Genomic DNA, 12,510 nt, shown 5'->3' with positions numbered 1-12,510 from the left:
TTTGGGGGTGAGGAATTGTTTGGAAATTCTGAAAATGGTTTGTTTTGGGAAATAAGAATGGGTGGGGAGAAATGGCAAAACAGGAGCATGGAGGAAAGAGTAGGCAGATGTGAAAGAAGGGAACTGAAGTGTTAGGGAAGGAGAATGAACAGGAGGTCACAGATATTTAGAGTTTGTTTTGACGCTTGGGAGGGGTGGGTGTATGTGAAGGACACCCATCTGTTCCTTCGAGATAATAGAAGGAGCACGCAAAGTGAAGGGCATGGGGAATTAATAGACTGATTGGGTTGAGGGAGAACTTGGCTGTGTGCATGGGTTTGATTTGTGAAGTGTCATATTTGCTACATGCTCTGTAAACCTCCATTTCTTGATTATATTTTTGCAGTGCGGCTCCATGACAGTATTTCAGAAGAAGGTTTCCATTACCTCGTCTTTGATCTGTAAGTGTCTGTCTTTGGCTTTGATGCTTCACCAGTGATACAGGCACGTGGATGCTTGACTAGGAGTGGAATAAAAGCACCTGCATTAGTATAATTCTCCCTTCCTCTTTAGAGGCCTGTAGATACCTCTGGCCTATTTGACAGAAATCCATATACTGTGTGGTAGGGGATGGACCAGAAAGGCTTCTAGCAGCAGGTGTAGGTGTGGGATGGCGAAGGATGGCTATCCTATATAGGGAGGCTGCTTGACTCTTGTCTCTGAGGCAGTCTGGAGGGGGCTGATGAGGATTGTTCCACACAAGCTTAGCCCACCCAAGCTTAGCATATACTAAGCCCTGTAGAGGCACACGGGCATTTTGTGTACAGTGTGTCAACAGTGTCCTGTACACTGCTGGTGAAGTGGCAGTCCAAGTGGTCAGTCGTATGGATATATCAGTGGTGGTGCTGTGCTGGTGGAGCTCTGCCCCGGCTTTCTGTGCTGCAGGTTCCCCCATAGGCTGCTGGAAAGAGCCCAGACAGATGGCTGCATATGCCCTGTGCAGCCTTAAGCTAGACATGCACAGGCTCTGTAACCTGCCTTGTTGTTTTGCACTCCAGGGTTACAGGTGGGGAGCTCTTTGAGGATATTGTTGCCAGAGAATACTACAGTGAAGCAGATGCCAGGTAAGACTGTTTACAGGCCCCTCTGTGTATGTGCCACATGCGTTGGCAAGTGGGATGAGTTTCCTGACTCCTGTTCTGTGCATGGCTTTGTTCTGACACTCTTGCTCCCTGTCTGGAAAATATTCCTCTTTCTGCTATCAGTGTAAACTATTGTCACCGGTCAGCCTAACTCACCACAGCTCTAGCCCTTGTTGCTTGCACAGCACTGCCGTCTTTGCCACTTGCAGATGCTGTGCTCTTTGCTGGGAGACCCATTGGTAGCAGCTTTGTCTGCCTCATCTTTCTGGTGGTTGGTGACAGTGTGTCCCTAGTGAGCAAGTTGGCCTGTGGCTGTGAGAGCACTATCTGCTTGTCCTCTGGTGTAGGGTTCTAGTGATGTGCCATTGCTGATGTGCAGACCCATTCAGTCTGCCCATGTCTAGATAATGGTCTACAGGGCAGTGGGGAGAGCGGGCTTTCAAAGCTGTGTTTCTGTGGAAGTCCTCTCCATGAGGTGGGTGGCACAATGAGAAAAGGCACAATGTCAGAGCAGCCTTCATGTTTTAATATTAAAAAGATTTAGAGTTATGCCCTTCTTTTTTGGAGTGTGCCCCCCCTCTCCCATGTGTGAGCTTCCTGAAGTGGCTTGTTCTTGTCCCTTTGCTGTTTATGCTGGGTCAGTGTTTTGTATAGCAGTAGAGGACAGTATTCTCTGACCTGTTCGTTTGCTGAATGTGCAGTGTTTGGAATCAAAGCTGGGATTAAGCAGCTCTTGTTCTGCTCTAGCAGGGTCTGGGAGTGGCATGATGGTGACATTTCACCTCATCTTATTCCGCAGCCATGTTCTTATCTAATCCTAACTTTTGCTGGAACAGGAATCAGGAAAGCTGTGAGAGGAGAGGGGTAAGAAGGGAGCAGTGGGTGCTGCTGCAGGGTAACCTTGGTAGGCAGTACTGTGAAGAAGATCAGACTGTGAGGAAAGACAGAGCATGACCTGATAGTCAAGAGGAATCTGTGGGCGCTTATTTGCTTTCCCTCTTGTATGCTTACAACCTCTGTCTTCTAGGCATTGCATGATGCTTTTAAGTGAGGCATTGCACCATGCACTCCATTGTGAGCTGTCTGCTGATGGGGAAAGCCAGTGGGCTCGTAATCTCTGATGAGCTCCTGGCAGAGAGGTCTGAGAGCCCTGTAGATGTGTTCAGTGGGCTGCACAGATGTTATAGGCACAGCATCTCAGACAGATATGCAGTCATTCAAGACGTTTTGTCTTGAAGTTGGAAAGTTATGAGGTTATCAGTCATCATCCTTCATCCTGTCCCTCTGGCCAGTGCCTGTTCCCTGAAGTGGTCAAGAGCTGGCAGTGACCAGCACTGCTCAGGAAAATTATGGCAGGGTTAGGGGAAGAGGAAAACAGTCTGTTTCTCTGCAAGGCTTCCTCACGGTGCTCAGCCCTCTGACTGTCAGCTGGCCAGGTCTCACAGTGCCCACAAGATGACAGGGTGGAACTCCTCCCTTTCTCTCTCCACGCTGAGCTGAATTCCAGAGCAGGCTGGGAGAGCGAGGGAGTGAGGTCCGTGCCAATCCACTGCGCTTGGCTCGCCTGGGACACCTCACACTTTTGCCATTTTTGGCCAGAAAATCTCCCTCGCTCAGACTCGACTCTGTTCTAATTATACATTTTTGTTTTGGGAGCGGGCAGATATTCATGGACTCCGACCCTGAGAATTGTACTGCCAGCTCTGGAGGGTGGGGGTAGCAAATACGCAGTGCCGCACCTCGTCTTCCCTTCCTCCCCTCACCCTCTTCCCTTCCTCCCCTCACCCTCTTCCCATCTTTTCCAGTAGCCAGTTTCTTTTCCCTCAGATATTTCACTCATTTCAAATCTGCTCTCCTGAGATTTGTCCAGTTCGGTTGAGGGGGCTGACTGATCCTGCAGTGAGGGCACAGACCCACCCGAGTTGCCCACATCCCGGTGCTTGCTGCCCAGCCATAGTTGTCTGAATGCCTACTGTATTCCACATTCAACCTTGGGAGCTGAGCAAACGTTTAGTGGAAGAGATGTTTTCAACCAGAAATCTCGCCCATGGGTGTGTGGCAGTGTCCTTAAGTGACAGGTGTAAATAACATCTTGCTTTTGCCCCTGTGGTTGCAGCACTGAGAGTGGCGGAGACTGGGTTTTCTGTGAGTGAGGGGAGTGCAGCATACTGCACTTAACAGGGAATGAGTCTGCTTTTCAGATCACTAACCCCTTAAGTGGGATCTGTACTTAAAAGGCACCCAGCAAGCGGGTGTGTGTGCGCATTGTGTATGTAAAGTGCTTGAGATGCTGCTCTGAAAGCTTTGCAAACTGGCAGACACCCAGGAGTCATCATCCTGAATTTGCTGCTGCTCTCTGAAAGTTTATTCTTTGCTCGGGACTAGCCCAGCTGAATGCTTCCTGGAGTGATTTGGTCTTGCTTACCCAGTTTTGGCTGCTGTTTGTAGACACTTGGGTGCCTCAGTTCTCCTGTGCGGGGTGCTTACTGTTGGCTGAAGGGACAAATGAGATGCTTAGTGTAATGGGGAGGAAAGGAAGGAAGTGATGGGAGGTAGGAGGGAGGCTTTGTGGCCCTGCTATAGATAGGGTGTTTAGCATCCTGTTGCTGAAAGTGCTGTGAGTGTCCAGCTGTGATGGTACTGAGCTATGTCATCCAGTGGACATGGTGAAGGGATTCAGCTTGGGGTCTTCAGCTGTCCCTGGCACAAATATAAAAGCTAGGGAAACAGTTCTGGGATGAGATGAAATGCCAAGTATATGTGTGTGTGTGCATAACTGTGTGTCTTTCCCTTTATTTTTCAGCCACTGTATTCATCAGATACTGGAGAGTGTGAATCACATTCACCAGCATGATATCGTGCACAGGGACTTGAAGGTAATATTTCCTCTGTGCCATGAAGGCTGAGGAGAGCAGCCAGGGGATCATTGGAAGAGGCAAGACAGGGATATACTGTGTTGCCAGCTGGCAGGGCTCTTTCACTTGAACAGGGCTCAGGGGTTCCTGAAGCACAAGTTTGTTCCTTCAAAGTTTTCTAGAGGGTGTGCTGAACTCCAGAGGAAGTTCTCAGTCTCCATGAGCCTTGCCAGCTCTCAGCCTCTCTGAGGCAGCTCCAGGATGGAGTAGTTGTGAACCTTGGAGTGCAGTAGACTGTCAGAGAAACTTGGGTAGGATTCATTATAATGAAGGACACTTTCTAGTTTGCCATTGAAGAGATCTCTGGAGACCTGGGGCAATCTCTGTTCAATCTGCCAGGTTGAGTTTGTCTGCACAGAGCATGTATATTTTTGTTCTGAGCTGTTGCCAAACACATGCCATTGGGCTAGGGCAGAGCTGCTCAACAAGAACTTTTCACGTCATTTCTTCCTTCTCTCATCAGTAGAAGCTCTTTTAATCTAAACCCAAAACTGCTGGCCACTTAAACACTGGATGAATTTGCTACATTATAATGCATTTATAGACCCAGAACCTCTGCAGTATAAGTTGCTTTAACTCCCTTCCCATGTAGTGCCAGCTTTACTGGGAGCTGGGCAGGCTCCAGAATGAAGAGTTTTGTGCAGGAAGGTCTGCCTGCCCTGCAGCCCTCTCTGTCTAAAGTGGGAATGGTGATGGCCACCAGCGGTCCAGTTAAGTTAATGCAGGATGACACGTGCTACCACTGCTGATTTTGGTTTGTTATACATTGCATAAGGGGAAGAGTACAAAAATATATTGCAGAGAGCAAGGTAAAGGCATGTTGCAAGCTTGATGGCAGTGTTCTCTCAGTGTTTAGATCTAGTGGGCAGCCGTTAACCCTTAGTGTTTCTGGCAGACTCCCATGCAACACTTCTGGCCTTCTGATTCGAAGCACTGTGAAAAGATCCAAGCTGTCTATGCTGCTTTAGAATAGACCTGACATATTATTTTGATAAAGCAGCCTTCAAGAGGCATTACTGCCCAAAATTTGGGCCTCTATGAGTATCAGTAGAGTTTTCCAGTACAGGTGGTTTAAGTTTTCCTTCACATCCTATGTTTGGGTATAATAATAATTGCTTCCCAAGTTTTGTTTGTGTGAAAGTTGTGAACTTCTTTAGAACTTACCAGCTGCTGGACACTCCCCACAGCAGTTAATGTGTTTCTTCTGTCATTTGCTCTGATTCACTGAAGCTATCCAGGCCTGAGGAATAGCCGTTCCTTTTAGCAATAAACGATCCTGTGTTCTTCATTTAATATTTAGCTCCTTGCCAAAAGCTTGGCCTTCAGGATCAGTGTGTAATAACTATAGAGCTTGCTTCAAGAGAAGTTTTTTGCACCTCCCTCTCATAAGCCTGCTTTTGGCAGGCGTTCTCTTAAAGACCTTCAAATATTGAACTGCCCATAGGGATTGCAAGAAATTAGGGAATTCATTCACATCCTTACCAAAAAGCATGTGGAACCTGAGACAACCCATACTTATGTTGGCAAACATGCACATGGATAAGCACCATTTGCCTTAAGGTGTATGTAGCTGTATTTTAGAAGCACACAGTTTCTAATTTCACTGTTTCTTAGTCAAGCCAAGCCCAGGTGTGATCTGAACTTGGGAGAGATTTTCAGATTTCGTTGGTCTTCCACTTGAGGGATTTGTTTACAGTGGTGAATTTTCACCAATGTAGTTTGATTAACACAGTCTTTTCCATTTCCCATACAGTGAAAAGCCAGTGACATCCAAATGTATTGAGACTCAGTTCCTCTCCCTTCCATGCTGCTCATGGCAAGGACTGTGATGGGCAGGGCTGTTCTTTCATTCAAAGCAGAAGCAAGGCATGTGCCCAGTACTTTAAGGCAGGTGAATGAGTAAAGCATCATGTTCCTGTCAGTCAGAACAGGGATAGAGGATTGTCGTGGAATGAAACTGGTGAGCAGGCTGCAAAAAAGACCTTCATCAGATTTGTGAAACTGAGACAAGTTTCTGTTTCCGGATTGCCAGTTTTCCATCTTGCTTGTTAAAAAACTCAAATCGATATGAATAGCACAAATTATCAGAGGGGAGTAGGATGAGAACTCACATTTGTCCTGCCTATCTACAAGTTGGTAGGATGAGAACTCACATTTGTCCTGCCTATCTATAAGTTGGATTTCCTGCAGAGGTGTAATAGCCACCACCTTACAGGCCCTGGGGTTTCAAAAGATCCCATGTAACTAGCTGCTTTTGTGCTTCAGAGGAAGCTGCTGACACTCAGTCCATTTTTTTGGAATTGTGTTAAGCCTCCTGCTGAAGTCCTTTGCTGGAACACAACAGAATTATGATCAGAGTGAGATTCATGTGAGGGGCAAGTCTTCCTTTCCTGGCACGTCAGGGAAGTGGCACGCTTGCTTGTTGTATATGTGATGGCAGCAGTAGCAAGACAGCGTATTTTATGCTGCTGTAAATACGTAGCATGAAGAAACAGCTTACAAGAATACTCACTGCTTTGCTGCTCATTCCAATTTGAGGCTGAGGCTTTTTTTGTTAGGAATGAAAGCTACTCACTATCTAGATGATGCTTTCCCACATTACAGTGGTGGATTTGGCAGCCATTATTAGCATCATATTTACTTTTCCAGTGCCTTGGGGATCATGTAATGTTCATGGGGAAAAATATCACTGCAGATTGTATCTACTGCATCCTTTCCCCCCACCTCTCAATTACTCTCTGCAGGGATGGCAGAAACAAATTCTGAGTTCTGGGCTGCAGGAACCGTACTGCCAGTGCCCTCTGGTGTCAGCATGTAATATGTGGGCTGGGTGAGAAGAGTTTCTGGCTCCCACAGCGGTTTATGTTAGGCTTCAGAATTTTCTGCCACTCTAGGTTAAGACCATGTGTTTGTGTTGCTCTGTCTTCACCTGAACAACTTCAGTACATGCCTAAATTCAGTCAGCAGATTGAATTCAGTGATGTGAATACTGAGGTAGGAGTGTTTAATAAGGGTATCAGTCTTTCTTTCTTACCCCCTTTTCTCTTTCTTCTCCCCAGCCTGAGAATTTACTACTGGCAAGTAAATGTAAGGGTGCTGCTGTCAAACTGGCTGACTTCGGACTGGCTATAGAAGTCCAGGGAGAGCAGCAGGCCTGGTTTGGTAAGACTGTTTGACCTTTCCCACTTTTGCTTCCCCCTTTCCTGATGGCTGGTTGAGTTGCACCCTTCCCGAATACTTTCTCTCAGTTCTTCCAGCATGTTTGTGTGTATGTAGCATTGCTGCTTCCTTTCCAAGCATCTCAGCCTCTGGGTCCTTGGGCATGAGTCTAGGTGCTATAGAGGAAAGAATACGATAAATAAAGAGAGAAAAAAATGTCTGTGTATTTCTCTATTCTTGGTTTACAGTAGATGCTGATGTCAGAGATGAACACAGCTGCTAAGTTTAGAGCCTGATCTGAACTTTCCTACTGCTCAGGAGTGTACACATCTTGAATTCTTTTGGTCATTTTACAGAAACGCATTTAACCTGGCCTGCCTCAGGCACATTTGGATCTGGCTTTATCTTTGTTTAGAATCATAGAATAGTTAGGGTTGGAAAGGACCTTAAGATCATCTAGTTCCAACCCCTCCCCCCCCCCGCCATGGGCATGGACACCTCACACTAAACCATGTCACCCAAGGCTTTGGCTAAAACATAATTAGAAATGAGACCTTCTCATGCTAAACATCATCTCCAAGACTTCACAATGCTGCAGAGATTCTGGAGAGATGGCTGCTGCTCCTGGTCTGCCCTAACCATTTGGAACACAATCAAATGTGTGCCATATGGGTCTTGTGTTTTCAAACACCAAGCCATTATATGTAACAGTGATCTGAGGCCTGGCATATGAGTTTGTGCCCAGCTGGTTGACATGGTATCTCTCTTTTCTGTTCTTCCTGCACTGCATAGATACTCAATCCCATCTGATCTCCCCTTTCCCCTCCCTGCCTTTTTGTTGGTTTACTAAGAGGTAGCTCTAGCAAATATGAGATGAAGGGTGGGAAATGGATTTTGGAATTTGTTGGTTACCACTAGTGGATTTTATGACATGGCAAGATCTCTTCTGCTTGGGTACTGTTAAGTACTTCATGTCATCCATTTCCTGGCAGGGTTTGCTGGCACTCCAGGCTACCTCTCCCCCGAAGTCTTAAGAAAAGATCCTTATGGAAAACCAGTGGATATATGGGCATGTGGTAAGATTCTGTTAAAGTGTTTTACAATTAAACAACACCGTTTCATGTAGAAGAGCAATTCCTTATAACCTATTGCTGGGAGGGTATGCAGTGCTCCTTCTTGGGTGGAGAGATGAAGGCACACTTGAGGATAAGCACCTTGTGTAGATGGAGTTAATACTGGAGTCTGAACTCATTTGACTCTGGCTCCTAATTCTTTCCTCGGGCCATCTCTCAGATGTTTGAGACTCAAGAGATAGGACCTGTCTATGCTTTGCAGAGTCAGTTGTTCAGATAACTGTAGCAATTTCCTATTACTGTATGTAGCAGATGAAATACTGAAGAGAGATGACTTTTTTTTTTTTAAAGGAAAAAATTAAGTGTAAACGTATCTGGGACTGATAAGTTAAAAGGTATGTGATATCAGTGTTCCCTGATGTGGAGCAAATGATTCTCTGCAGGCCAAGAGTGTTAGCTTTGGCAGTGTCATTTTTGTCCCAAGATCATGCACAGTAAGCATGTAGAACCACAGTCCTTACCAAAAAGTCACTTGCTGCCCAGCAGCCCCAGGGAATGTGGCTTCATTTTATTCTGAGAGCAGCTAGGAGTTGTGGCTCACCAGCCATGTTAGCCACAGGAGGGTAGAAGGACATCATGCACCTTGTTGTAGCTCCTGGCACATGAAGTGCCAGGGTGAGGTTCAGCAGAGGAGAGGCTTGCACTGTCTTTCTCTACCTCAGAAGACTAAATATGATGGCAAATGAAGATATAGAGCAGTCATTACCTTGGGAACTGTCAAGAGGGAAGGAAGAGGGGCTGAGGGAATAATTGGCATATTAGCCTAACCATAGTGTATCTGTGTCTCTCCCTCCCAGGAGTGATTCTGTACATATTACTAGTGGGGTACCCTCCCTTTTGGGATGAAGATCAGCACAAACTCTATCAGCAGATCAAAGCCGGAGCCTATGACGTAAGGGCACTTTCTTGCTGAGTACCTGCATGGGTGTAGAAGCCATCCAAAACATGGCACTATCTTACTTGGTGTTTAGCAGCAGGCCCCAAGCTACTGTGCAGAGCGATGTTTGGCATGTTCATACACCTCGTCTTCACTGCCTGGGATACAGTCCTCTTTGGGGCTTCTGAAAGGCTATGTGGAAACATTGCAGTGGGCACCTAGATGTTGCTGATTGTTAGGGAGATGCAGAGCTGAAAATGCAGATGATGGGAAATGGTGTCCTCTAGTGCATTTACCACAAAGTGCTGCAGATGTAGGCAATATTAATTATTTCAGGGGAGCATAGGGAAGGTGGAAAGAAGGAGTCTGTCTTTATCAAGGCCTAATTAAAAGTATGGGGAAGTATTCTGTAGACTAATAGCTTAAATTATGGCCTCTGGTCTCCTTATTGCCATAGAGGAATTTTTTCCAGCAGTGGAAAGCATGGAGCCCAGTGAGAAGACTGAATGGCAGGGGCTTTTGGAGGGGTGGCTTTGTGGTGGGGATCAGCTTGGTGGGTTGGAGGCTCTAGTAAAAAGCCAGTTCACAGAACAGTTTTCAGAGCAAGGCAAAACTGAGGTGTAAAAAGTGCTTGAAGGAGAGGAATAGCAAGGAGGTTAGTAGTGGGAAGCAGAGTGGTGTAAAATGTGGTTTAGGTACTACAGCTTGAATGTTTGACATAAATTCTTCCATGTAAAGAGAGGCTTGGGAGGGGCAAAGGAACTTCTGGAGATCCTAGTTCGAAGCCTGCAGGCATGAATATCAAGAGGAAGTTGGGGACTTTGCTTTGTAGGCTGTCTTGTTGTGTATATTAAAAAAGAAAAGACAAGGGTTCTGCTGGATCCCAGTTGCCTCCCAGCCTCTGTGCCTGAGTCCATGAGAGCAGCTGTACTGCAGAGAGCAAAGGTCTGCCTAACCCCATGTCCTGGCTCAGTGGCTATCTGAGTGAAAGTGATAGCCTTAAATGGACTCGTGTTCTCTTGTCTTCCTGCCCCTCTCATTTCTGTGCTGCTTGCTATTTGAAGTGGGTTTGCTCTAATTCTATCGATGGGGATTTTCAGAGCACTTCAGGAGTTAAATGTCTAACTCTTTCTGCAAGTCATGAGGAGTGAAGTGCCTGATACCTCCCATCTAAATGTTGTTTTTCAGTTCTTACCTATGATGAACAAGTTGCAGTAGATTCCTCCTCTGTTTTGCCTGGTATAAAACAGCTCAAATTTTACTTGTGTACCTGCCCCTGGTGTCCTTACCCCAACAGGCCAGTATGTACCGGACTGGTCTGTTGTTCTCTCTTGACCATAGAGGAAGTGGTGGTAACTGTGAACTGGACTTTGTGCTGTTGGGTAGGGGTTTTGCAAGGCATTACCGTGAATACTTCAGAGTTTGGATAGGGGAAGGTGTCCTGGCTTGAAAGCTCGGTATCATAATTTCTGAGTTGTCTCTTGCGATGTTAGCAGAACAAATTTGTATAATGCCTTGGTGATGCCTGAGAACGCAGAAACAGCAGGATGTGTGAAACAAATGCAGTGGTGTATCTTTATGCCCCAACTGAGCAAGCACAAAACATAGGAGAAAAGAGATGGGATAAACTTCTTCTGAATAACATAATACTGTAAGGAAGTGTTCTCAGGATGGATCAGTCTTTCCCCTCCCCTTAAAGACAGGGGACTTTATCCCAACAGCACATTTAGCTTTGTGCTCTCAAGTTCACCTCTGTTTGTACAGTAGATTCATAGGAGTGAGATGTACTCCATTTAATCTCAGCTGTCATCTATACCACACGCAAGCATCTGGAGGATGGTGTAAATATTCATCTTTATCATTACTGGAATTATAGGAGAGAGCAGTTACCTCTCATGGGTAGCTGAAATGCTTGAGAATCTTCTCTTTGTTTCCATGCTTCTCTATTCCCATCCACTACTGCATCTCTCTTGCTCCCCAAGTAATGATTCCTAGTATGGTAGCTGCTTGCTAACAGCTTGATGGTGGGATGTTACACCTAAGTGACTGGTATTGTTCCGGAATATTGCGCTCTGTGGTGGTGAAAGTGACCTGGTGGGATGTTCTCTGTTAGCAGTTTTTGCTTTCATAAGGTTTTGATGTAGTTAAGTGTTTATGATTTTGCATATGCTGTTACAGCTTTTTAGCATGCTGGAGAAAGAGCAAGGTGGGGTAAAAAAGATACTGGTTGTGTTTTTCACGTCAGAACTCATGTTCTGACAGATCTGTGACTTAATTTCTTCGACTATTGAGTGTGAAAGAAATTCAAAGGCCTGAGTGATTCCTAGAAAGCTTTTAAACTGATAATCTACCTGTCTGTGTCTGGTGAATGGTACAGGTATGTCCTGCTGTCTGGTACCATTCATTCACTGGATTCTGTACACCTTTTGTTCAGTGTGGGTTTTCAGAGTTGTGTTTTGCAAATGTGTTAGCCCTGGTATCAAAAGGGCAAAAACTGGAATTCAGCTGTGTAGGAAGGAAAATCTCTTGTACTAGTAGGAAACACCTTCACTTTATCTGTTCCTTCTTCCTCTTTCAGTTCCCATCACCTGAGTGGGACACTGTGACACCCGAAGCAAAGAATTTGATCAACCAGATGCTGACGATAAACCCTGCAAAACGCATCACAGCTGACCAGGCTCTCAAACACCCATGGGTCTGCGTAAGTGCTTTGCTTTATTACAGACTGACTTGTGGTTTACCCTGAACTGACGCATCAAGAAGACTTTGCTGCAGAGGAACCCAGAAAATTTGAAATATTTCAAATTGTGATTATTTTGTTTTTCAAGGCTGACCTTCAACACAACAACTTTGTTACACTGTGGGACTTTACTGCCACTGTAGGGGGAAAAAAATCCTTATTCTTTTAAAAGTCTTGTGAATGTCAACAGTTTCTGGTTTTCCCCATATGTCCTCTTCTGATCCATATTATCATAAAATGTCATAGCGAGTTTGGTATCAGACAGGATATCTGAGGATTATTTTGTTCTTCATCTCTACTTCAGTTTATGGCATTGCATCTTTGCAACGTTGGAACATTTCTGCTGTGCTGCAGCTTAACTGGCTGTGAACTTGAGATCTGCAGAAGAGCTGTTGCTGTTCTGTGTATGTGGTTTCTGCCTTGCCAGACCCCACACATAAGTACTTTTCATCTTTTACAAAGTTGGCAAAGAAATCCCAGAAATCAAGTGGGAGTGGGTGTAGGGAGGGCAGCAATGGTGTACTTCTATCTCTGCAGGATGAAATAGTTCCACCTAAGTCTAACC

General features: G+C 45.6%; 1 protein-coding gene across 14 annotated transcripts in view; it reads left to right on the top strand.

The window, feature by feature from the left end:
- CAMK2G (calcium/calmodulin dependent protein kinase II gamma) overlaps window positions 1-12,510 on the top strand; it is a 121,537-nt gene that overhangs the window by 67,377 nt on the left and 41,650 nt on the right. For all 14 annotated transcript variants that reach the window (XM_061344204.1, XM_061344208.1, XM_061344206.1 and 11 more), the window contains exons 4-10: window positions 386-440; window positions 1,038-1,103; window positions 3,925-3,997; window positions 7,096-7,198; window positions 8,188-8,271; window positions 9,126-9,220; window positions 11,784-11,906. In XM_061344204.1, coding sequence (XP_061200188.1) covers window positions 386-440; window positions 1,038-1,103; window positions 3,925-3,997; window positions 7,096-7,198; window positions 8,188-8,271; window positions 9,126-9,220; window positions 11,784-11,906 — 599 coding nt within the window. The remainder of the gene's footprint in view (window positions 1-385; window positions 441-1,037; window positions 1,104-3,924; window positions 3,998-7,095; window positions 7,199-8,187; window positions 8,272-9,125; window positions 9,221-11,783; window positions 11,907-12,510) is intronic.

This window comes from Neopsephotus bourkii, unplaced genomic scaffold (genome assembly GCF_033783945.1).
Source record: "Neopsephotus bourkii isolate Nb327-2 ecotype Australia unplaced genomic scaffold, CSIRO-AGI_Nbou_v1 NB_196, whole genome shotgun sequence".
NCBI classification, from domain to species: Eukaryota; Metazoa; Chordata; class Aves; order Psittaciformes; family Psittacidae; genus Neopsephotus; species Neopsephotus bourkii.
Note: the sequence above shows the minus strand (reverse complement) of the source record. Positions and strands in the feature narration are given on the sequence as shown.